Source organism: Thunnus maccoyii, chromosome 2 (genome assembly GCF_910596095.1).
Source record: "Thunnus maccoyii chromosome 2, fThuMac1.1, whole genome shotgun sequence".
NCBI classification, from domain to species: Eukaryota; Metazoa; Chordata; class Actinopteri; order Scombriformes; family Scombridae; genus Thunnus; species Thunnus maccoyii.
In genome coordinates, this window is record NC_056534.1 from 15,723,397 (window position 1) to 15,750,281 (window position 26,885).

The 26,885-nt window shown below is 37.6% G+C and overlaps 2 protein-coding genes across 2 annotated transcripts; both read left to right on the plus strand.

Annotated features, from left to right (window-relative positions):
• The first annotated feature begins 3,332 nt into the window (after nucleotides 1-3,332).
• LOC121883354 (tetratricopeptide repeat protein 39B-like) lies at nucleotides 3,333-13,212 on the plus strand. The gene is made up of 18 exons (XM_042391552.1): nucleotides 3,333-3,656; nucleotides 4,161-4,192; nucleotides 6,602-6,706; nucleotides 6,913-7,044; nucleotides 7,224-7,300; nucleotides 8,078-8,207; nucleotides 8,327-8,432; nucleotides 8,618-8,683; nucleotides 8,819-8,927; nucleotides 9,091-9,158; nucleotides 9,500-9,559; nucleotides 9,677-9,838; nucleotides 9,959-10,050; nucleotides 10,139-10,259; nucleotides 10,359-10,470; nucleotides 10,552-10,669; nucleotides 11,901-12,017; nucleotides 12,632-13,212. The coding sequence occupies exons 1-18, from the start codon at nucleotides 3,627-3,629 to the stop codon at nucleotides 12,744-12,746; spliced, it is 1,752 nt and encodes a 583-aa protein (XP_042247486.1). The 5' UTR covers nucleotides 3,333-3,626; the 3' UTR covers nucleotides 12,747-13,212.
• Nucleotides 13,213-15,299: 2,087 nt separating this feature from the next.
• On the plus strand, nucleotides 15,300-26,105 carry dnajb14 (DnaJ heat shock protein family (Hsp40) member B14). Its single transcript, XM_042393676.1, has 8 exons — nucleotides 15,300-15,604; nucleotides 20,878-21,052; nucleotides 22,554-22,699; nucleotides 22,813-23,001; nucleotides 24,243-24,328; nucleotides 24,494-24,603; nucleotides 24,795-24,967; nucleotides 25,159-26,105. Exons 1-8 carry the CDS (start codon nucleotides 15,472-15,474, stop codon nucleotides 25,281-25,283), a joined length of 1,137 nt encoding a protein of 378 aa, XP_042249610.1. The 5' UTR covers nucleotides 15,300-15,471; the 3' UTR covers nucleotides 25,284-26,105.
• Nucleotides 26,106-26,885: the final 780 nt, after the last annotated feature.

Sequence of the window (26,885 nt, forward strand, 5' to 3'; positions counted from 1 at the left end):
CCGTAGGAATTTCGTAGAGAGATCAAACCAAAACTCAATTATTCGTCTCATCAAGACCTACAAATCATATGCTGACATCCCTCCCCTGAATCCAACAGGAAGTCCGCAATCAGCCTTTCAAAATAAGACTTTGCCCCAATTTTGGACCCCGAACAAACGCTATCTCCTCCGAGGGCTTTAATGGTATCAGCTTCAAACTTTGATACATGACTTATGACACTGTGCTGAAAAAAAGTTGTTAAAAACTTTGTAATAACTCGAACGGTTTGGATTTAATAAGCCCTGAAAGTTGCAGTGCCACATCACACCTTACAGTGTAAAACAATGGGGAGGCAATCTATGGGCATGAACTTTGTGTCAAACTGAGGCTTCTGACGTCTAAACTATACGTCTGACCACTTTCAAACCTGTATCAATGGATTCGCCGCGAAATTTCTCACTATAAACTGATTTTTAATGTAAGATTTGGCCAAAGTCATGGGATTTATGAGGATATTTCACAAGAAGTGTTCTCTTAAATCCTGCAGTCCAACTGCTCCTGGTGATGTCACTCCCTCAGTGCTGTGAAACATTCCGCAATATATACTCATTATAAAATCATAGGAGGAGCAAGAAAAAACTTTAAAACTCACACTCTAATATCTCAAAAACAATAAACGACAGAAAAAACATGTAAATTCAAGATTTGTAGGTCAAAGTATCGTGACTCATTTAAAGTTCAAATGAAGTCTGTATCTAAAACTATGTGGAAGCAGTAAATGTTCAAAAAGGTGTGGGTTCGCTCACACTCTCCATTCCTTCTAAAAATAGACTTGATGAAAATTAGAAAAACAATTTTTTTACACACAAACGCATCAAGAGTTTTCAATTTACTAATTGAAATTCAAGTTAATGGGCCCAAAACTTGCATGATTTTGATGACACAGGTGTGAGCAAGACAGACATGTCTCACCCTGCAGAAAATTCTCATCCTGTCAATCAATCTTTCAAAATAAAAGCACACCACACCACCAATAAATATCTCTCATTTTTAAAAAGCAAAATGATCTGATCCCGACGGGCCAGAGTGCGAGGTCCTGACCAATGCTGCTTGCAGCTTTAATTATAGATGATTATTATTATTTATGTATTAATTATTATAGATATTATAGATGTCTTGTTGACAACTAAAATGTGCACAGAAACCGTTTTAATTATTTTATTCACGTCTTTCTACCTAATTGTACCAACTGCACTTCAACAAGCAACCACAATAACACTTTTTTTTTTAATATGGTACAACTTTATATTAAAAGCTACACAAAACAAAGAATCTGGTAGAGCATAGATGCAGGCAGACGTTATGTATATATATATATATTGTATATATACACAGACTCACACACATAAAGCCACATGTACACACACGCGCGCGCGCGCGTATGCACATATATATGAACAAAGACCTAGTTAAAAGCTAATTATAATTTAAAATTATCCTAATTTTATGCTAAAAGCATTCTATGATTCCACTAAAATGGTATTTAATTAAATATATATATATATATATATATATATATATATATATATATATATATATATATATATATATATATATATATATATATATATACATAGTACTGTGCAAATGTTTTAGGCACTAAAAGTAAAGTGAGAATGCTTACAAAAATATTGCTGTAAATTGTTTTAATATATCTATTAACTTCTTACAAAGTTGAGTAAACAGCAGAAACCTAAATGAAATCAATATTTGCTGTGAGCAGCTTTGCCTTTAAAACAGCAGCAGTACTCCTCGGTACACTTTAACACAATTTTTCATGGTAACTTGCAGGTAGGTTGTTGTAACCTTCCTGGAGAAAGAATGTTCTTCTGTGGATTTATTATTTAGGCCATCTCAGGTGCTTCTTCATGTAATCCCAGATTGACTCCATGATGTTGAGATCAGGGCTCTGTGGGGTCCATACCATACCATCTGTGGCAGGACTCATCATTCTTCTTGTTGCTGAAAATAGTTCTTTATGACTCTAACTGTATGCTTGGGGTCATTGTCATGTCATGAATAAATTTGGGACCGATCAGACACCTCCCTGATGGTATTGCATAATCTAAACATCTAGGGTGCCTAAAACTTTTGCACAGTACTGTATATATATACACATACATATATATATATATACCTTTAAATTTAACGTAGATGAACGAAATTTGGTAGGCACATTTATCATGTCCAGACGTACAAAATAAGCCTCTTGGAGCCAAACCCTAAATCCAACAGGAAGTAAGCCATTCTGAATACACTGTAAATTTTGCAGTTTTTGCCATTTGCAGGCGTTGTATTTTAACGACCTCCTCCTAGAGATCTGACCCGAATGACTTCAAATTTCGTCAGTGTTATCTAAAGACCTTTGCAATCAAACTTTATCGAAATATTAAGTTTCCCTTTTACTAGACTTTGTCCAGTTTGCCCCAAATTTCACGTGCTTGATAAAAGGCCTGAATACGTCGAATAAGTCGTTCATGCAACGTCCGATAACACATCTGTATGGCACGAGAGGCCCGATCATCGCTGCTTGCAGCTTTAATTGATTATATATTTTACCGACCATGAACTGCTCCTTTTTGTTTGTGCAGACTTTACTACGCTACATCACCCATTAAGACCATTTCTACGAGTGTGCATTCAAAGAAAAACAGGCAGAAATAAACTTCAAAGAGTGGAGTGCGATTCAGCAGGAGAAATGAGAAAAAACCCACCAGGAATAATTAGTTATGCAGAAACATCACATGCATGCGGATAATCAGAAATGGCAATGATCGCCAAGTAAAGCACTCCTTGTGCTGGAGTGGAGTAAAACCATTACCAGCTGGACGTGGAGCAGCTGTGGGGATTCGTCCCTAGATGATCTAGCCCTTAGTCCTCCTCTGCCTCCCCTTGCTCTTCTATCTCCTGTGCTTGTTTGACACCCGTCCACCAGGTGTCCTCAGTGTTAACTCTTGTGTTGTGCGCACGTCTCGTCAGTTGCAATTTCATCTTAAAAAATCTCCAAGCATGTGATGTGCGCTTTCATGCTTTAGTCAGCTGAGTTGTCTTGCTGGACCGTTATACCCTGTCTAGCATTTTAACTCTATACATTTTCCCTTTTCTAACAGGACAATTACATTCAGACTATTGAACTACAGTGATAATTTAATACACGTGTCCAGTTATTAAATCAGCTGTGTTCTCTTCACACTCATTAATTGGTTTCACTCAGTTGCGTCAGCTTGTTTTGATTAATAAATTCGAGGCCTGCAGGTGGGTTTATCTCAATGAAACTTGGATATAATATTTCTCGTAAAGGTTGCTCAGAAAGTGCAGAAATTGTCAGTTTGAGAGGATAAAATATCTTTATATATACCTCTGTGGTGTTGTGTGCTATGAAGAGACACATTTGTGGGCTGGCTCTGAGTAATTAAACACACCCCCGTCCAGCTCCTTACCTTATAAATGCCGCTGGAGGTCAAATGATCGCTTCGTCTCCAAGTGAAGAGCACTTTTCGAACAGAGGCCGACGAAAAGCATTTATTCTCTGATTTGGCGACGTGTGGCGTTACTTTTTGTTATTTGACACAAATTCCAACATCGGATGGAGACGAAAGACAGTTCAATACAACAGGTAATTTTTTGCTGCAACTTCTTCTTTGATGCAATGGCCACATTTAAGTTTTCTAATAATATGATTTTATTTTTGTTAGCTTTTATCCTTTAGCGGTGTTTTCATGTTGTTTTCATCATTCAGATAGATAATTGAAGGAAAGCAAGTTGTTAAAAGTTGCCAATCCTATCAGTGTAGGGTCAGCAGCTTTAGTCAGTCCACTGTTCACTTGCAAAAACCTCAAATGTTGCCAGGTTTTCTCTTACTGGCCAATTAATGTACTGTGCAGTTTATCAGACAGTCCTACAGCCCTCAATAAGCTTTATGAAGTCTGATGGGGGCATGTTGACTTGGATGTCACGTTTTCTACACATCAAGTTTACACTCGAAAACAACAAGCTAAATCAATTACAGGTTTAAGCAGGTTAACGTGATCTCACCATTTAGTTCAATGGTCCAGTTTAGTGTAAAAAATTGAGTCTAAATTTAGTTTTTCTTTCTTTCTTTTTCTTTCTCTTTTTTCAGATGGATCCAAACCATCCCAGCGAGGGTGCACAGTAAGTTAAATTAAAATGCAGTCCTTTTATATAATGGGTTTTTACAGGAATATGTGCATGTCTTTTAGTAACTGACACATAAGACTAGGTCAAAACCTATTATATGACTGGATCGTTCATGGTCAATATGTACCTTGTGACCAAATTGTTCAAGGGATAGTCAGTGGTGGTGTCTATAATGTGAATTCCTGGATTTTAAATGTTCATCTGCAATTTTCTGTAGTGGTCCCAGCAGGGGCGGAGCAGCGATTTTAAAAGTGTGGGGGTTCTAGAGGTGGGACATGAGCATGGCAACCCCCTGCCTTCGAGCCCTGTTCCAGTCTCAACATGCCAAATCAAAATGAATGCCATGCATGCATTTAAACAATTTTCTCTACTACTGTAGTTGTAACCACTGCTTCAGCTTACCATAAAATAATTACTGAAACCATATGAGTATAACAACTCAGCAGAATTTATTTAGGGTCTCGCAGCAGTTTACTACTTACATCCAGTTATTTGTATAAATTACTGTACTGGAGCATAGCTATCCTTATTATACTTCAGATAATCACAGAATATCTTTATCCTACTTCCTTACATACCTTATAGACATGAAATTAAAGGACAATTACACTTCCATTTAAAAAAATTGAACCCTGGTAACAAACCAGTATCAGTAAAGAGTCAAATCAGTAAAGAGTCATTTCTGAGTCTGTGGACTAGTACAACCTAAACTGTCTTCAATTTTTTTAAAAAGTGTCTCTTTCAGTAGGAATCCAAAGGGGACTTTTTAATTGTCTTTAATTGGGGAAATTAAATACCAAAAGTTGTCCAGGAGGTATTTATGTTTTGTATTTGTAGCAGCTGTCAGTTCCTCTCCAACAGCCACAGGAAACAAGCAGTCCCTCTTCATCTGAAGTCCACCTCAAAGCTAACAGGAGAAAATCACAACTGATCAAGATCATGTTGTAATCACACAGTGATTTGAGGCTAGTGAGTGCAGAGAGTGAGCAACTAGCTCTCACAGGTCACAGCTATAACCATCTGAACCCTTTTTAAGCTCAATAATAAATAGTAATGTTACTGTGGTCCAGCTTTAATATACAATACAAACTATAGCTCATTTTAACTTATATTAAATGCAAAACACACATTACTCCCTAACACAAGGAGTAAAACTATGACATCTAAAGCAACACATTCCTTTGACATTTAGCTTAAAATAGCATGAACTATGGGAGTTTACATTCTGGACACAGAGGTAACTTGTACATATTCTTGCTAAAGTCCGCCTAGCATGGTGGCTAATTAGCGATTAGCTTAACTCACGATTAGCGATTAGCATAATAATAAACATTTATTTGGTCGTTAAGACTTTACCATAAGGCAGGCCACACATTGCCATAAGACAGACAGATGTTACACATCTTAAATATGAATGCTCACCTTTGTCTATGACTATTTAAAAACGACAAGAGAAGTGACTTTAAAAACCAAATTTGCCACCTGGCTTACATTTAGGATAGCCTATTTCATTTATGTTCAATGATGTTAGCTGAGCTGACACATCACATAACAAGACAAAGTTGCAAAAGAAAATTCTACATTACTAACTAGTTAAACAGCTGTTTCATACCTATAATCTGTTAACACAGCCAGCAGCGAGTAACAGAAGCATCGTTGCTGGATGCCCAAAGTAACTTTACGATACTTCAACTGTTTACTCTTCTCTGGCCTGGTGGGTTGGTCAAATGGCTGTGATTGGCTGGATGGCAGTTCAATTAATCTAACTTGACCAATAGGTTTTTCATGTATGGGAAACTGTTTCGTTTCATCAATGGCTACCACAGGAAAAAGTGGGGGGAGGGGGGTGGGGGGGTGGAATTATGTTTCTGTGAAAGTGAGAGCGTCACAACACCCGTAACACCCACGGCTGCGACGCCCCTGGGTCCCAGTAATATATGTTGTTAAAGTGTACTGAAGTAGCATATCACATGACATGGTTGATGCTTATAATAACCAGACAATGTTTTTTAAGAAACAGAATCCTATAGAGACATCCTCACAAATTACACTATGATAAAATCTACTCATTGTAATGTAGATGCATGCACACTAGAGGTCAGTAAAGATGTCTCAATGTTGCCCTCCTCAAACAACGCATGTGAATAGTTTAACCCTCCTTTGCGTTATCCAGTTAAATATGAGCTACGGAGGAAAGAATGAAATTATCTGCACAAGCAAATTTAAAATTGAGACATTTCCCAACTCAGTTTAACCCAGTAATTCAGAGCTTTATAGAAGAATATGAAAGAAATCCTGAAGTTTTCCAGAGTGACATTTGTCTGGGATTTATAATCTTAAATATTTTTTGATGTCAGATGTTCATGTGGGGGCCAAACAATAATTTGCCACTGTTTCCCCCAGAACACCTCAAATGGATTTAGAGACAGCATTGAAGGAATGCTCCACCGCCCTCGATCTTTTTCTGAACAACAGGTTCGCTGATGCACTGGCTCTTTTAAAACCCTGGTAAGTCACTGACACTCATAAAAAATCTCCAGATTGTGCATGCCCATGTGCAGCTGTTTCACACAACTGGTTTTTCTCTGTTAGTTAGAGGAATTCGATTATTTTTCTAATCATTTATTACTTTATCACTAGGCATCTGCATTTTGTGTTTTAAAAAAAAAAAGAAAGAAAAAAAAGAAAAAACCATTGCATTTGTCCCCTTTTAGGAAGAGTCAGAGCATGTACCACGCAATGGGATACAGCAGCATCTTGGTGATGCAGGCAGGCATGACCTTTGACCTGAAGGACATGGATGCTGCCATGACGTCACTGAGAGAATCCCTGCAGACATGCCAGAGGTATGTTAGAGCAACAATACTGTAACAACATGTCAAGTATAGGTTCTTGTTTCCTTTAAGTTTACAATTAAACATTGGGATAACATGTGGCACAATCCTGGGTTAGAAAATTGCAGATAAATTCATTGATCACCATGTTGATTGCTGTTGACTCTATACTCTGTGTTTTGCTAACTTAGATTTAGAAAGAGAACTGGAATAGTGGAGACTCTAGCTAACCTGTGGTATAGACAACCAGGCGACAACCTGACAGAAGGTGAGTAATCTCCCACTATCTGCTGATTGTACAGCATGCTAACATACAGAAAACTCAAAGGAATCTGAATAGCAAATTGGACAATGATGCCATTTGAACCCAATGACCAGAATTTAGAGATGAGAGAGATTTTTTGGGGTGGGAGATTTTATACCTTTTATACTTCTCTTTCCTGCTATACTACCAATGTCCTGTTTGGCTAAGTGGTATTATTTGTCCTACATTGTCATACAAACTTTTACTCCTGTTAATGTGGATGTTGGTCTACCCTGCATACTGATCACAACCTGTTTAATAGGGCTGCAATTAATAAATATTTTCATTACCATTTAATCTGCAGATTATTTTCTCAATTGTTTAGTTTGTGAAATTTTAAACACTGTGGGGAAAAAAATACATAGACAGAAAATGGTCACATATGAGAAGCTGAAACTAGAAAATGTTTATAATTTTTGCCTGAAAAATGATAAACAAACAATTATCAGAAAAGTTGCTGATTACTTTTCTGTTGACTAAGTGATTAATCGTTTCTGCTTAAATTTTCAAGTTCACAATGGCACTAAGAGAAAATGCAATTAGTTGTGGCCTATAATAAATGTCAACATGTAGGCTGTTTTTAAAAAAAAAAAAAAAAAAAAAAATTCAATTCTGAATTGATGTTTGTTCAGCTATATAGCTGAGTTTTGTAAATACTTTAACAAGCTGGCTCCTTCATCTATTTCTTGTAAAACTAATTATGATTTTTCACCAAATATGTGATTTAATTCGCCTCAACAGAAGAAATGCATGCAGAGCTGTGCTACGCCGAGGTTCTGCTGCAGAAAGCAGCTCTCACATTCTTAGACGAGAGTATAATCGGATTCATCAAAGGAGGCATGAGAATCCGAAACAGTTATCAGATTTACAAGTAAGAGGCTTGGAGGTGACTTCTGTTGGGGAAACGATGCATTTATAGGTCAATGAGAATGCACATTTAAGTGTTTGTTTGCTTGTTTTTTTTTAATCGTATGTTGTGTCTCTAACTAGGGATTGCCAGGCCATGGCAAGTGTCACAAATGAGGTGGATAAGCTGAAGAACACATATGTTCATTTCAGGGGCGGTGTCAGCATGGGCATTGGATCATTTAATCTGGTGAGAGCTCACACAGGACTCCATTGATTTTAAAAAAAAAAAAAAAAAAAAAAAAAAAAAAAAATCATACCAGATCTTAAAGCCATGTAGCTATGTACACTATTTCAAATAGCAATGTCAGCACTGTTTTGTAAAAAAGTTGTATCATTATTAACTCATCCACTGGTCACCTTTTGTGTTATCAGATGCTGTCTCTGCTTCCATCCAGAGTCCTCAGACTGATGGAGTTTTTGGGTTTCTCAGGAGACAGGGTGGGTGCCATCAGACTACATGCAAAAAATGGAACCCATGCTTTGTTTCAGTAAAAAAAACTTAACATGTACTAAAGGTGTTTGGTACTGGTGCGCAAGTAAATGTTCTTATGTGAAGTCCTAATAATTCCACAGGAGCTTGGTTTGTCAGAGCTGAGAGAGGGAGCAGCCAATAACAGCCTGCGATCTATCCTCAGCGTCTTGACACTGCTGATGTTTCATCTCTACATTTCTGTGATTCTGGGTGAGAACAATATTCTGTCCGAATGCTGCAAGTTTTCCTCCAAATTCAAAGACCTCATTCTTTTTTATTTGCAATTATTATTTTGGGGGTTTGTATTGATCAAAATCTCTTTTTTTTTTCTTTTCTTTTTCTCTACCCTCCCTCCTTGATTTTCCTCCTCAAGGTACCGGTGAAGGAAACCTTACTGAGGCTGAAGCCCTGCTGGAGCCTTACATTAAAAAGTTCCCTAATGTAAGCTGTGTGTTTTTTTGTTTTTTTTTAGAGTATTATTTCTGCTACTTACACATTTTAATTCCAGTTTAGATGTTAAACAGCTGCAATATTTGTATAATAATGTGTGGTATGCCTCATTTAAAATTCAGTAGTGACACATTGTAGATTGAAGTGTGCAGAATCTTACAGTTAAAGCGCTGCAGCAAAACAATTTCCAAACATTGATTAACTGTATATGTAGCATCAATAGGAGTTTGATTGTATTTTATTGATTCTGACCGAGGCAGAGTTCCAAATTTTATGGTTCCCTTTGTGAAAGGCACTGCTTTTCAATTAATTTGTTTGCATCTTGTCCACAGGGAGCACTCATCCTTTTCTACATTGCAAGAATTGCTTTGCTCAAAGGAAACTTCACATTTGTGAGTTCTGCCGCTGTGTAACTGAATGTGTCCGTAGCATCTTAATTCAATCTCAGTTCATGTAGCAGTTTTTGGTAGAGATAAACTGAAAGCTCGTACATCTGGGTTTTCCTTTAGGCCCAGGAGAAGTTCCTGGCATGCATCGAAGCACAGGAAGAGTGGCGTCAGATTCACCACCTGTGTTACTGGGAGCTGATGTGGGCCTACTCTTTCGAACAAAACTGGAGGGAGGCGTATCGTTATGCTGACCGGCTCTGCAAGGAGAGCAAGTGGTCCCAGGTAGCTAATTTAACCTTTTCTCCCTTTGCCATGTTATCAAATTTCTGATATATTAAGTTGTTTTTTTTGTTGTTGTTGTTTTTACCTCTTCTGACAAGCTGATGTTCTCTTTTCTTGTAGGCCGTCTATGTTTTCCAGAAAGCCGCCATCTTGAGCATGCTCCCAGAGGAAGAAGTAACTCAACTGGGAGAAAATGTGGTGGAATTATTCAGGTGTGCTAGGCGGAGGACAACAAAAAATGTATCAGTTAAAACAATAATGAAATGCATTAATCCATTAACTTTGAAACGTGGTTTATAGGAAGGTGGATGGTCTCAGACTGAGGATTGCTGGGAAGTCGATTCCAACGGAGAAGTTTGCGGCAAAGAAGGCACAGCGATACTCTTCCTCTAACCCTGTGAAACTAGTTGTCCCTGCTTTGGTGAGGACATGTTCACACTGATATTTTCAATGAAACATGTGTGATCAAACCAGTACTCAATTTTAAACAACAACAATCATCTTTATTTTTTTGTTACAGGAAATGATGTATGTGTGGAATGGATTCACAATAGTTGGCAAAAGACCTGAGTTGACTGAAAGCATCTTGACCACCTTAGAGAAAGCAGAGGAGCAGCTCAAAGATGATCCAAGTGAGAGCATAACTTTAAAAATTTTAAGGGTTTTTTTTTTTGTTACTAAATGTAACTTACAGTATGTTGTGTCATGTGTAGACCCATCAGAGTATCATCTGGATGACCAGTGCGTTGTCCAGCTGCTGAAGGGCTTGTGTCTAAGACAGTTGGGGCGTCTGGTCCAGGCCGAGCTCTGCTTCAATCAAGTCATTTCCAGGTGAGGTCACAACATGGATCACTTAACACCTTTTTAATAGAGTAGGAGTTAACTACATGAGGTTGTTTAAAATTAATGCATTGATTACATCTGTAATAGCAATAGCTACAGCTATCACAACTGGAATATGTCTTATTTCTTACTGTCTACAAAGAAAATGTCATCAGAGCTATTTCTGCATAGTGCATCTTTATTGCTTTCTTTTTAAATAATTAAATGAATGCACTTCTTTAAAAAAATTAAATACTGTTGAGCTAATATTTTTGCATCATAGCATCAATCTAGGGGCTCTTGTAAGTATTCTAATTTAGTATTCAGTCTAATAACTTACACAAACCAGTTACTTTGTTTCTAATTCAGAAAAATAACCAGTATGTATGATTACCTGAACACAAAGAACAGTACAGTTTAGTCTTTGTTTGGGCACATAGTATTTCCCATTAGTTGGGCCATCTTATGATTAATAGATGTGAAATACTCAATACTTGAATATGTGGAAAATACTGGCCTTGGTAATTGATTTTGGCTGCCCTTCTGGATTTGTACTTATTCATCAATTTTAAGGTCAGCTATTGCATTTTTATTTGGATTGGTCAAAAATTTGCAAACTAAACTGCTTTCCACATTTTCTCTCAGCAAATAATGGCCGTCAATCAACCTGGGAACATGTTTAAAAATGTACTATACATGACACACTGAACTTATTTCTCTCAAACACCAGTCAACTGTGATAGCCCTTTGCATCTGTGACAAAAGCTGAATCTAATTTACTTGACATTTTTATAATATATACCTCAAGTTCAAGTGCTTCACCATTTCATTTTGCCAAAGGAGCTCTTAATTTCCATCCTTCTCCACTATTCCTCTGTCTGGACACAGTTTACATCTAAACAGACTCTATCAACTTATGTCCTACTTCAATGTTGAATGATCCCTTTCTTGAGGCATGTGAACAAATCCTGTCTAAATGTAAATCATGCATATTTTTGCTGTCAAAATATTTAGTCACATTGTTGACACATGATTTGAATTGTATAAACTGTTTTCTGGACAGGATGAATTGTTGAGACTATAGTACTTTTCCATTATTACTACTGTATATTTTTTAGGCCTAACATTGATGTCACCTCAATGTGGCATAGAAACAAAATGTCAGAATTGAATTCTACCACAGTTGTTGTGAGTAGTTAAACCCATTAAAGTGACAAAATTTCTTTTTTTTTTTTTTCAGTGAAAATTATATTAAGCATGAGAACTACCTGGTGCCATTTACATTGTATGAGCTGGGCCTTTTGCACAAGCAAAAAGGCAATATCGACAAGGCCATCGCCATGATTGAAGATGCCAAGTAAGTGTTTTCACCCCATCCAGAGTCCTTACAGTTACAGTTGGTTCCACATAATAAAATGTTTGAATTTCTTACTTCATTTTGAGAAGACATCATCTAGAAGCAAAGGGCCTGGATGAATATTGACTGCCCAAAAGCAAAATTTGGTTCCAATTTTAATGAACATGTACAATGCTGTGTTGTGGGGCAGTTGTAGTAAAAAAAAGCCCTTTTTTAAACTGGGTTACTTAAAGGAAGGGTTTGACTTAATGGGGAATCCGCGTATTTGCTTTCTTGCTGACTTAATGACAAGATCAATTCCACTCCTGTCTTCATTAAGTATGGAGCTAGAGAAAGGAGGCAGTTAACCTAGTTTAAAGACTGGGAGCAGCTAACCTGGCTCTCTCAAAAGCTCAAAAATACTCTTACCAGCACATCTAGAGATTTTACTTTCTGTGGATCCCCTGCCCTTGTTGCAGAACAGTTATTGTGTACAACAGATTTTATCACTGGGGTGCTCCTTGAAGAATGTGGAACTGAATGTGCCCACACATGCAGGAAGCTACTTTTTGGTTATAGTGGTATCTCTGCTACCATATTACACAAACAGCTAACAAGTGATATTTAATTTGTAGGATGAACTACAAAGACTACAACATGGAGTCGAGGCTACACTTCCGCATCCATGCAGCACTCAACACCATGGGTTCCTTTTCAGCCAAACTTCCACCTTCACGTACGCCAGCTTAAAAGACCCCATGGCTGGAAGCTCAAATATAAAAACCCGGGGGTAAGCCCGTTAGCTGCCTTCAGCCCTGTGACTGTACTTGAAATCCCCCAGATGGACACCTTGCTATAAGCCCCTTGATAACAGTATACATCCAAAAACCTGTTAGCATGGCAGAGCAGAGCTCTGAAATGCAGCCCTGTGAAATTTTGTAATGATATAAATAATGTAATTTTAAAAACATCTTGCTTTTTAAAATCTTCAATAATATCCAGCTTGAGACTGCTCCACTTGTCTTGCTTGGGTTTTTTTTCATGATATTCACTACATTTCAATATTTTAAGGATGATGTCAGGTACAGTTGTTAAAATGGTCCTGTTCTAAATCGAACAACCTTCTTGTAAATAACTCTTGATTTTCTTTTTCCAGTGCAGTGTAAATCTGTCTGCTCTGAATAAGATATTTACTGAATAAATCTTATAAATCAAACTGTCATGTGTTTTATTAATATAATGGTGATATTTGTGTACTAGTTTATAACCTTAACTGAAATACAAAATTCAACAGCTTTTTCAAAACACTTATACAGTATTGAATGATGAATTAATGTTGTTCAAGCAAATGTATACAAGACTTGATTCAAAATGCATCCTTGATTATACTATTTAAAGGGAGAAATATGCAAATTATTGCAGGGATGTAATGAAAACTGCAAGTAAGTGGGAGTAGCTAGACTGGCAGTCTAATATTTGCCTCAGCACACTGGGGAATTGTATATTGCTGTACTGTATCTGGTGACTGAAATGTTATTTTCACCCTGCTTAGCATCCATCACTGTGTCAGATAGTGAGAATATGCAAGTATAAGGCACATGCAACAGTACCATGGATGACTTGTTACTAAATTCCCTGATTAGTATTGTCTCTGGCTGAAACTGTGCTCTTAGTTAAAACTGGGATAAAAATGTGAGGGTTCGTTGCAAGAAGCAGTTTTCTGAGTAACCTTGCTGAGAGTAAAACCTGGGGGAAATATTTTTACTCCTCTCCATGTTCCAGATTTTAGAGGGAACAATGTTTACTCAGCACAACTACCCAGCTAATAAACATGCTTCTTCAAACAGGCCAACGCAGCAACACCTGTAACTATAAAGTCAGTTTTATGGGTCAACTGCCACACAAACCTAATTTACAGCAAAAAGATAAACCTAACCTAAACTCACCTGTCTTAGTCATACACATATTTTAATAAATGTCAATTACTTTAATATTTTTCCTTTACAATCAAAAATACTATCATATATACACTCACCGAGCACTTTATTAGGAACACCTGTGCAATCCAATACAACAGCTCTGCCATTGATTCAACTTTTACAAAGCTCATACATATTTGATGACGTCATCAGAAAAGTGATAATTCTACTTTGTGTTTATTATTGAGGTTGCGGTGGTTAAAGGGGTGGACAAAATGTTAGCAGAAAGTAGAATCAATGGCAGAGCTGTTGTATTGGATTGCATTAGATTGCACAAGTGTTCCTAATAAAGTGCTTGGTGAGTGTATACTTTATGCATGTGTAAGAACAAGAAGAAAAACATACAGTCAGGGAATTTAATAATAAAACTGCACAAATAAACCATAAACATGATTTACAAACATCAAGGCATAAAAACCATTTCATTTCAACAATAACCACCTCTTAACATACAAGGCACATTAGCTAGACAGATAACTTAAATTATATAATATAATAACATAAATAATAATAGAAAATAAATACATTTTAAAAACAAATTAATAATAATAATAAGTCTGTACTCTTTCATAGTTTCTCCAGAGGTCATAAAATAGTTTCAGTTCTTCATAAACTCTGAGGAGAGACGATTTCTTTTTATTAGTCTCAAAGCACTGAAACAGAAACAAAGTTTCATTTTCCTCCATTTAGATGCATGGATGAAAAATTTCACCTGGAGTATCAGATTGTTCAATATCAAGTCACTCTTAATGTCCTTCATGTCAAGCATGAAAAACACAATTCTTTTGTAGCTATATAGATATGAAATTCCCCTCATAAAATAAAAAAGTTAACAGTAGTACATAAATTGTTATCTTTACATTCAAAATATGTGATAATATTTTTATTATCACTGAGGCAACAATAGAACAGATGAGTTACACTTTCCTGTTCAGTCTTGCAGAAAATACATTTGTTATCAACATCTAAAAATCTTGAAATATACATGATTGTTGGATATACGTTATGTAATATTTTCAGATGTATTTCTCTACTTTTGTTTGTGATGAAGAATCTAAAGGGAACAAGCCAGGCTTTGCAACAGTTCAAATTCAAATTTTGCTTTGTTGGCAGGAATGTCACAACAACAATATTGCCAAAGCCTCAAGAATCAATGAACGAAAAATAACATTAACACAACATTAAGATTGATATATATTAATTATATATATACAGTATACCCTATGCATGTATTTGTGTGTGTGTGTGTGTGTGTCTATGTCATTCACTGTCCCTCAGGTTGTCGCATGTTGATACATATTGGGCAGTAAGATATGCCCTGTCTCCTTCTCCTTCTCTTCGGAGTATTTTTTAATTTTGAAAGGTCATTAAGCTCTTAGAAATCTGAAATCACAGCGTAGAACTTGTTAGACGTTGCTGCTGTCAGTGAAGGTGACCACGTGGTGTGTGTGTTGGGTGATCAGCTGACCCTGCCGGGGGAGGAAGAGGAAAGAAAGATGGAAGGGAATAGAGACGAAGCAGAAAAATGTATAAATATAGCGACGAAAGCCCTCGAAGCCGGAGATAAAGAGAAAGCGTTGAAGTTTCTCAACAAAGCGGAGAAGCTATTCCCAACTGACAGAGCCAGAGGTAACAGCTGTTTAGCCGACCAGAGCTAGCTAACCTAGCGGAGGAGTAATACCGCGGAATAACCAGTAGTTAACGTTTCTTAACATTACTCGCTGTTTAATCTCATTGTGTGTCACCTGTTGATTATTGTACATAGATTACAAATATTTGTATGACAACTGGGTCAAGAAATAGTGGTATGAAGCAAGTAAATCCTAGTAAGAGAAACATCCGAGTAAGCTAAGTTGTAGCTAGGCCTAGCGTCATGTTAGCTAACATAACTTGCGCTTCGCTCCTGAATGTCGTGGACTTTCTTTCTTAGTATATTGAGGTTATAAATGGTGAATTAAGTGACTAAGTGTTAGCCTGTAACTTTTAATAGCTATCAGCGAAGCACTGTAATGCTCCTGAATACCAACAACCAAGGCTAGCTAACCACATCTTTTAAACGTCAGTCCACTCAAACCATCCTTCATTCAGTAACGTCGCTCATTTTAACGTCTCAGAGACAAGCTAGGTGACCCTTGAATCGTCTTTTTTGTAAGCTGTAATTTTACTTCAACTTCAAGACATATGTTGTGTAAAAAGGCCGTGGATTTGTAGAGATGTCTGTGAGGGCAGAGCAGGCAGAGTGAAGCCCGGAGAGAGATGTAGGGCGAGGTGTACATGCTGTCCAGGCCAAACAGCCTTACTGCCAATCCTTTAATTGAATGATTTACCTGAAGTATAGGCTAATCCTGGAGCCACAACTGTCTGTGAGATTACAGTAAACAGGTGTTAAGTAAGGACAGGATTGACAGAAGTGTAGTGGATGGTAGTGCTAAAAGGCTCTGTATTATATTCCTGGTGTATGAGCAGAGATAGGGGTTAATCATTTTTCAAGTCTGTCTTAAAACAACAGTCAAGTGCCTAAATGAACTTTGAAATAGGTTTTTCTTGCCATAATCATTCCTCTTGTTCATACTGGCCATTAAAAGATTGCTTCATAACGCACAAACAATATAAGTGATGGGGGACAAAATCTACAAGCCTCCTGTACAAAAATGTATTCAAAAGTTTATCTGACGCTAATATGAAGCTTCAGCTGTCCAATTTAGTCAAATCAAGTGGATATCTTTCAATTTTACAGTCTTTTTAGTGTCAAAGTTCCTCTTTTTGTTACTGTTCTTCCACCGCAGCTCAACAGGGAAACACAAAGAGGGAATTTGATGCTAAAAAGACTGTAAATATGGCAGATATCCACTTTATATGACTAACACTGCTGAAGCCTCATATAAGCTTCAGATCAACTTTTAAATTCATAAAGAGACTGTGTGGACACACTGTGGATTTTGGCCCCCATCACTTACATTGAAAGCACATGTAAAGTGGATATTTTAATAGCCAGTATGAACAGGAAGAATGATTACCACGTTCTCTTTCAGTTTTCATTTGGGCACCTGACTGTTGTTTTAAGACACTTAATATATAACCAGTCCTTTAACTTGCATGTAGTTGACAGCTGCAGTTGTTAAAATTTTAACTCATTGGTTGAAATGGAAGCTAGCAAGATTTCTGTGTCCCTTTTCTGCATGATTATGTATTTTGGCGTTCGTGTGTACAGTATAAAGAACACTAATCACCCAAGCAGCCCACAGGAGGTTATGGTTGGATGGGTTTGCACCTTGAAAAACAGAATGGCATGCAAGAAGAGCACACGTATGACAACCAGTTTTCAGTGAAAATAAGCAAATTCTACATAACTGTTGTTTTTTTTTTTTGGTGCAAATCCTAAAGTAACTTAAAATGTTTTTATTAATAGGCACATGCACACTGGACTGTAGGATGTCCCTTGAAATGAAATGTGAAGTGACAAGCATCACAAGACTGTGCAAAACAACACAAATATGTAGTATAAAAAGGCAGTACACAAAAGAGAGAGCATAAACGGTTTGCTTGTAACTGTTCATATCTTTATCATTCTTATTATCTTAATCATTGGGTTTGCTGCTGACACGAGAGTATAAGACTACTGAGTTTTCATTGTGATAATCAAATTTTGCACCTTTGCCTTTGTCTTGGTAATTGGATGTCTCTGTGCCTGTCTCTGGTGTGGCATTGCCGCATTGGTGTCCTTTTATTAAACTTCTGAGCAACTTTTCCGGATCGCAAGTTCATTCCATATAGAGAAAACACAAAGGAATGATGTGACTTCTTAATTTACACAAGTAAAACTTACTTTATATGCATTTTAATTATTCAAAAATGTCCCGGGGGATGAAACAAAGAATTCTCAGAGCAATATGCTCATGTCTCCCAACCAGAAGTTCTGACACACTTTTTAATATTTAAGAATTCACTGATATAGCAAAAAAAAAAACAACACTCCTCGGACTGAAATTTGAACCTTTAGTCAGCAAGTAAGGAAACAGTGAAAACAATAACAGGAAAACATTAACACAAGTTGTTGTGCAGTCTGTTAGTACCTGGTATGACCAGAACTCTGTCAGGCTTTGTCAGGCCTTCTGCATATACAAGGTCGCAGGAAGTTGCTGGCAACTAGCCCAGAGAGGGTTTGCATGTGTATAAGTCTTGCATTGAGTGACCAAGGAGTTTGTTACATTCCCTGATGTTGCATTCAAGGGGTTACCAAGACCAGGCAGGTCAAACTTGCATACCAGCATTCCTCATGGAAGCTTAGTGCACAGTAGCCATATGTGGGTTGTGCTCGTATCACAGAGCAAGACCATATTTGTCGAACTGTCTTTGACTTATCTGGCATCAGTGAACCCACGAGTTTCCATTCAACTGTGAATGTGTTCACATTAAAGAGGGAAAATTGTAACAAGTTTCCAATGTCTTAATATATGAAAATATAGCATCAAAGGGATTTTATTTGATATAAGACTTAACTATGGATCACTGTGGGCAAATTAGCTTGTTGCAGCTTCAACAATGTACTATTCAGCATGAGAAGAGCTGCAAAGCAGAGCCATAGAAATACTTAAAGTGTATACGATACACTGCTGACTTTATCAACATGTTAAGCAGCCTAGAGCGCATTGGAAAAGAGGGATTATAGTTGTGTAAGAAGGACTAGTTGTGTGCTTCTGTTTCATGTGAACGAACTGTTATGATTGATAATGCATTGATAAACAATACAGAATATTATAACAGTTAAAAGCATCTGGCTGCCAAAGCTGCTTCTGTTGCTGTAGTAACTTAGAGTATGTTTTTTTTTTCATCACTGACCATATTTTCTACACAGATTGTAACCTTGAAGTTGAATTTAAGACTACCGTCGGGAAACTGCAAATAGAAAAAAAAATACATTCCAGCACCACATTAAGCACATTTCATGTGTTGTTTTTTATGAATTAAAAGTCATTGCTACCTGTCATAAAGGTATATGGGCATATTTTGTATTTATACAATCATCATTCCTTATGGCTGCAGTGATGGGATAATGCAGTAATCTAGATTATACAAGTTACTGTCAAAGAATTGTGGTGTAGTTAATATGCAACAGTAATTTTATTGATCATTGACAACTTTGTAACGGTCAACTATCTAACCGCTGGTTGGGAGTTTGCAACTAGACGTGCTACAACATTTATTTTATCTGTGATATTTTAAATGTTCACGGAAGACAAACTGGGCCTGAAAACAAATCGTGTTGGTTTACACTCTTTTAGAATTCACATTATAAAGCCCTCAAGTTAGTTGGTGGGACATTCGGCTTTTCCTAAGTGTTGATATCGTTCTCTGACCTTGGCTGTGCAGCGCACAGTAGGTCACCATGTTGAATTACCCTGATTGTAAGTGAGCTGCCATCATGACACTACTATGCTAGGTTTTTATCCAGAGTTAAGTTGTTAATCCACTGATCTCACTTCATTGGTATTCACTGGCAGGACCCTGCTGTACAATCATATTGCGTTGCTTTACATGGGGATGATGCATGATTTGCTACACAATCTCGTCTCGATAACACATAACATGTCAGTAATTGAAAGAAAATAAATATCAAATTTGTCATGTGTGCTACTCGGGGAAAGACGACAAAGGCCTAAAGAGATGCTTTTGCTTCTGGCTTTAGTGTGTTGTGCGCAGACTGGCCCACTGAAAATGATGATGCCAATGCGATCTCTGTGCCCCAGTACTTTCACCAGGAACTGGGCCACAATGTTGAGTTTTAGCACGACTCTGCTTGCTTCTTGATTAGATCTACTTACAAGTCATGTCTTCTACTGTGGACTCTCAGGTTTCTCTGTCTGATGATTGAAGCCAGATGTAAAAAGCACTTACTTGTTCTTAATTTGGCTCTGCACACATGCCAGATAAACAGAAAAAATCGATTTTGTTGGGCGCTCTCCTGGCTCATGTTTAGCCTTTTTTTTGTCTTTAATGCACTAAGCTTTAAATCGAGGTCTATTTCAAGTATTTGACACTGTTCCAGCTGGCCCTTGTTTGTTAAAACACTGTGATTCTGTTTTAGACTACTTGAAAATCTGTGATCTTTTAAACTTTGTGGGTGTTAGCGCTTTGTAAAGCTGTGCAGTATAAATATATTATAAAATTTATGGCGGTGTATTAGAAATGGAACTGAATCATGATCTTAAAATCCAGCAACATGTGTGTTCATTAAACGCCTTGCATTAAAATTTGTTGGATGCTTAAACACCATATTGTCTGATTTTCTGCTGTCAGTTTGCACCTGTAAGCAATTGCTGCCCTGATGAAGACACTAATGTGTATTTCAGAATAGTTTGCGGCAGATTTACTTTAGGTAATCATTGACCATTTGTTTGCTCTTCAAGCCTTTTCACCCTAACGTTAAAGCTTTTTCGTGTATAATGTTCAGACAGTTTTCACTTAAAGAGGTACTGCACATTGACTAATGCTGACGTAGAGTCTACCGTTTGGGAGTTCTGTGTGTCATGAAATGTATATAAATGGTAGAATTTTAACGCCCACATCCCCCAGCCCCCACCCTTGAGTCTGTGAAATTGTGCAGCCTGCTTGCACTTATTTTCAAATATATGCCGGTTGACAGCAGCTAACAGCAGCACTGACCTGCTGGAGGAAATTTCCTCGTCTGTGAACGTCCACGGGACGAAACGCTGCCGGCATCCACAAAAACAGCAGAAATCCTCTTCGCAATTCGTCTATAACTCTCCAGCTGTCAGTTCCTGCAGTTATCAGCTAGTAAAATCTTGTTTTTAAAACGTTAAATGGCGGTGTAACCGGAGCTCCGTGCGATAATTTGTCATTTAATTTATCTTTAGCTTATGACTTTCTCCTCTCTTTTTCAGCTTTGTTGGATGCATTAACGAAGAATGGGAGCTCAGCGGGTAATGGTGCATATCGTAGGAGACCAGCAGACAGCTCGGAAAGCTCCGGCGCCCAGACAGAAAGGGAAAGCCGAGAGTCTGGAGAAGCCGACTCTTCGAAAGGTTTCACCAAAGAGCAGGTTGAAGGTGTGCAAAGGTGAGAGCTGCACTGTACTCAGTCTTCATCGTATTCACTGTGTTGCTTTTACCACTGGTCAGTAATGTAATCTGTTCCTCTTCAGTTGAACGTTTCGGTGCTTTCCTACAATTTGTCACATGACAGCAGCACTGTTTCTGTCACACATGTCACACCTTTGTAGTCTCGACAGTGTTGTGCACACACACAGCTATTACTATAGGAACCTCTTGAGCTTGGTGTCTTACCCGTAACGGCGACAACGGTGACATTTAGCAGTGTGAGCTAGAAACCAGGAAACCAGCACATGTGCTAATTTTAAACCACAACAGAGAAAGAGACTACAGAGAAAAAAAGGCAGTCTTTTCCTTTTACCTACAGCATATACCATCCAATCAGATCATATGAAAAATGCAGATGGTAACTAGAGTTCATGTAGAGGTGAAGCATGCTGCTGTACTGGTTGTTTCGCAATCCAGCCTGTGTATTACAATTCAACGTAGGCATCCACCCTCTCCCCTGGTGTCTTGATACTAAATCCTTTGAGGGAAGCTTCAGTGTGTTAAAATTGCATCATGTCTTCTGAGGAAAAAGTATGGCTTGTTGTGTACTTTGTTTACATTCATGTCTCAATTTTGACCTTATCAGTAGCCCTACTCCCTTCATACATTATAATGTTATAGTTTTAAAAGCAAAATACGACTCCAAGGTAGCTTTAATTAAAAACTAACAATGTGTTACTTGATTTTTTTTGTTTTTGTTTTACACATGTGATATTTTCATTTCATTCAATATATAACGTCAATTTAATTGAACATCAGTTTGATTATACTGTGTGATTTTTCATGAATTTGCTATTATGTGATTTTTTTTTTTTTTAAAACTATGGTTATATCACAAAATTACTTGAGCAATTCAGCCCAGCAGTAATGACTGGTTTAAGGTTGGAACAGGTGGAACAGACCCGTGTGTGATCCTCTGCAGACATTCACGCTCTGTGTGCAATTAATAAACACACTGGTTTAATCTCCTTTTGATCTTTCATAGAGATTGTTGTCATTTCTTTAAAAACATACTGGCATGGTATAAGGAGCTTTCATTTTTATTCTGTGTAGCGTCAAATTGAATTAAAAAAAATGAAATATACAGTGTCCACTATGCGTAACAATCTCATTGGGTCATATTACAAGCATTAGTAGGATGGATGTACAGTAAACATGTGGAGAGGCTTTGCTAGACCAAATTAGGCAAACCACCAGGGATGTAAAGACACCTGCTGTGACATCAGAAGCTTGGTAAAGCTATGAAGCTATTTTTTTCTGGGTGACGTGCTTAAATATCAACATGTCACTTTTTAATGACAGTCTATGCATGCATCTGTTGGTGACAGGGAAAGAGACACTGAACATTGAAGGCAAACTCTAAGGAAGAAGACTGCAGTCATGATGTAGAGACTTTGTCACCTGCTTCTAAAATATAATCCACACTCACAATCCACTCACTTTGTCTGCCTCTCTTTTAGAATAAAGCGGTGTAAGGACTACTATGAAGTGCTTGGTGTCAACAAAGAAGCCAATGAGGATGAGCTCAAGAAAGCCTACAGAAAACTAGCGCTTAAGTTCCATCCGGATAAAAACCACGCACCTGGAGCAACAGAGGCCTTTAAAAGTAAACCTACCTGCCGACTTTGAATATCTAGGCTTTGTATTTTAATATCTAGAAAGTGGTTTCTCTGCAACTTCTCCTTCTCTCTTTTACATCTCGACTCTGTCTTCCTCCAGAGATCGGTAATGCATATGCAGTGCTGAGCAATGCGGACAAAAGACGGCAGTATGACCTGACAGGAGGGGAGGAGCCGAGCAGCCCGGGTCACACACACGGAGGAGGCTTTGACTTCCACAGGGGCTTCGAGGCCGACATCACTCCCGAGGACCTCTTTAACATGTTCTTTGGAGGCGGCTTCCCCTCCTGTAAGTGAGCACTTGTGTTCAGAGTTATTTATTGGTATCACTTTTAATTGTCCTGTTTGTTTGAAGGAGTTAATTCATTTATTAGCGATTTAATTTATTTTCTGCAGATTACATGTAGTAGACTAATATGTTATCCTTATGCACGTTGACTTTCATGGGATCAATCAAAGCCTCAGGCATAAACAATACATTTGCAAATAAAATGTACTTTTTTTTATTTTTAAAGAATGGCATTATATTTAACAGACTAAAGCAGGGGTACTAAAATACACTTAACAAATGTCTTAACAAAGTTCCAGTAAGGGTGCATTACATAAGATTTCAGTGCAAAAACAGCATTTCTGTATTAATGAGAGATGTGACATCTTTGTTGTGTAACCAAGTCCTTAAACTTGAGCATAAAAAGATGCGACGGCCAGGCAGAGGCACTCGTGTTCAGTAGTGAGTTCTTCACTGCATTTATGGCTGAAAATGTTTGGTGTCGTTGTGGCGTGTTGCATTCCCACTCTTCCTAATGGCCACTGTTTTCATTATAAATCTAGCACAATGGTCTTGTACTTCCTTCAGGCAAAATCAACTGAGAAATATGCATTGTATTTCAGTCCAGTCATGCATTTTAAATGCGTGTTTTTCACTGTCAAACTTTCTTTTTTAGCATCAGCTAGTTTTGAACAAACCATTTTATTTTTATCAACTGGAGCTCCTACATTCCACATTAACCTTACTAACTCTGGTGACTAGCGGGCAGCTGAATGATGACAGCTGAGGTGACGTGATAGTGGTGTGTCACTCAAAAGCAGTCCGGTTCAGGTTGTGGATCAATTCTGTTCTCGGTCCAGATTAAAATGTTGTTCGGTCCAGATCCAGAGTCTGCCTATTGAGTATACATGGACCAAAGAGACATTGGGTGGTAGAAACTCTCTCTTTAAATGCACTCTTAAGAGTTTAATTTGTGACAAAAAACACTTGCACCTCTTTGTCGAGTTATGTTAGCAAAATAGCAAATTTTCTTAGTGTTGAACATTTCTATGTTCAAAATCAGACCAATAGATATTTTCTTAGAATGACTGGTGCATCTTTTGTTTGCACCAGCCCTTAAATTACACATCAAGTTAGATTTGGTTTTGTATGGTAGAGCAGGATGAACATACATGTATAGTCTTGAGCAGTGATCCAATTGTACTTTGTGACATATTCCATAACATTGTGTCTGACCTCAGTCATAATATTTCTCTCTACAGCGAGCGCACACACCTTCACCAACGGCAGGGCGAGTTACAGCCATCAGACTGATTACCGACAAGAGAGAACAGAAGAAAGGGGAGATGTATGTAGATGGTTCAGATTTTGTACTTTTTTTATTTTCAAAAAATTGTATAATTGTATTGCATTTAAGGTTATGCAGCAACAGAAACCACATGATATGACTGAACAGTATTGTGTGTGTGTGTTGTTGAAACTAAAGTATTCATTGTACTGTGTTTGTCTCCAGGGTGGTTTCTCAATGTTTATCCAGCTGATGCCCATTGTGGTCCTGATTTTAGTGTCAATACTGAGCCAGATGATGGTTTCCCCTCCACCCTACAGCCTCTACTCTAGACCGTAAGTGCACACAGACACACACACACACACACACACACATTTGTCAAATATTTAGTGGTGTCTTACTTGGGGTGTTGTTTTCCCATCTTTATCTAATCTTTGAAGTTACCTTCAGGTTTCAATAATTTGTTGGAGATGACTGAAGTTATCAGTATTTTCACAACAGTTTGTGCCTTCTCGATCCCTCCCAGGTCCACGGGTCAGACCATAAAACGGCAGACAGAAAACCTGCGCGTCGACTACTATGTCACAAGAGATTTCAAGTCGGAGTATAAGGGCTCAGCGCTGCAGCAGATTGAGAAAAATGTGGAGGACGACTATGTATCTAATGTCAGAAATAACTGTTGGAAGGAGAGACAGACCAGTGAGTAAACGTGTTCAACAGACATCTTCACATTTTATCTTTTCAGTAGTGCTCATTATCATGAACAGTTCATATTTTTATTTAATTTCTCAAGGTTTGTTTGCCTTGATATTTGACTCCAGTGAATCATAAATAATGTGTATACCTTCTCCCTTTATCAGTCACATTGTTTTTCTGCTTGTCTCATCCAGAAACAGATCTGCTGTATGCTGCTAAGGTATACAGAGACGACCGAATGCGCAAGAAAGCAGATCTCATGACCATGGATAACTGCAAAGAGCTGGACAGACTAAATAACCTATTCAGAGGCGGATGAGTTGGATGCTTTTAGATCATATAAATGTATATGAATAGATGTGTATGTTGTTTTTTTAAAGAGAGAGTCTTTACACTAGGAGCAAAAAACTTACTGAAATAATTTAGCTCTATTGTTGAAGTTTTAAAATGTCCCTCTCCTCATACCCCCCCCACCCACCCCCACCCCGCCAACTTCTCTCCTTTCTCACTTCAATCACCTTGTTGCATCTTAATGGACCAATCTACACACATTGTAGAAAGCCCCAGACTTTTTCTTTTTTCTTTTTTTTTTTTTTACTCTGCTTTTCTTGTGTTTTCCTGTGGAAACGAGAAGGACAAGGACACTTGATTGTAAAGCCATTTGCTTCGAGAAGTGACAACACGAAAGGCACTCCGCACAATCCAAATCGCTGTCTTTAAGATCAACAAACAGCCTTCGGCATCATCTGCTTGACATAAATATCAGATGGGAGACTTTATAGGTTCATCTAGAGGTGCTGTCCTCTCTCCAAATCCATTTTCTTGAAGAACACAGAAAGAAAATAAGGAAATAAAAGCTTTCCTACTCACCTCCAAGTGTGGATGAAGATCAATGGATCATGAAGAGTTACCTGTGATTTTGCTACTAGGGAACATTTTATGTTGTCCACTCTGAAATGTGAAGTTGGTTGGGACTAAACGTGGAAGGACATTCAAACGGTTATACATAAAGAGTTGTACATTTTCATTTTTGAATGTTTGAAGTTTATGCAGTTATTTAAGTAACTATAGAAGAAACAATGATTTTCTTCAATGCTCGCCTAATCATTTAAATAAAGTCAAATTATTACCATAAACTGGATACATTTGTTTCTCTGATTCAGACATTAAAGGGTTGGTTCACCCAAATTACCAAAAAGGCAAACATATTTTCCCACTTACATCTAGTGGTATGTAGCCATGCAGATAGTTTTGGTTTTATTTGGCCATGTTTTGAAATGTTTGGGAAATGGGAAATATTTCTTTGGTACAAAATAGTTTGTATGAAAACTCCTGACAGTGAGGTTCCTGTTCAATGTGATTTGTTAGTGCTGGGGGAGCGACAAACAAATTAACATTCAGCTCCATGGCAGAAATCTCAAAGATATTTCAAACCCAAGACAAATACACTAACTCACTGCATGCCTATTAAATCTGTTTCTTGTAATGTTGGTAAACTCACCCAGATGTTGAATGTTGTAAAAAGACAAATCTTGAAATCACTAACCAACATGAACTTGTTTTTAAAAAATGGAAAAATATGCAGCAATATCAGACATACTGTATACCTGCAGTAGATATAATTATCTTTGAACCATGTTCATAGCCAATGTTCTGACCAGATTAGAAGTGTTTACTGTGATAAAGCATAATTATTTTCTCTGGCTAGCTTTTTAATCCTACTTTGTGAGTCATGCATCTGGGCATCATCATTTTAAAAAGCGAACCTCATCTGTGCCTGTGTATTTACAAAAACAGGAAACCGCATGGAGACACTGAATATTTTTGTCTTGAGTTGGGGTCATGGCCACAACCCACCAATCTAGAGTAAAAAAAAAAAAGAACTGTGTGGCCCACATTGATGAGCACTCCATCAACTACT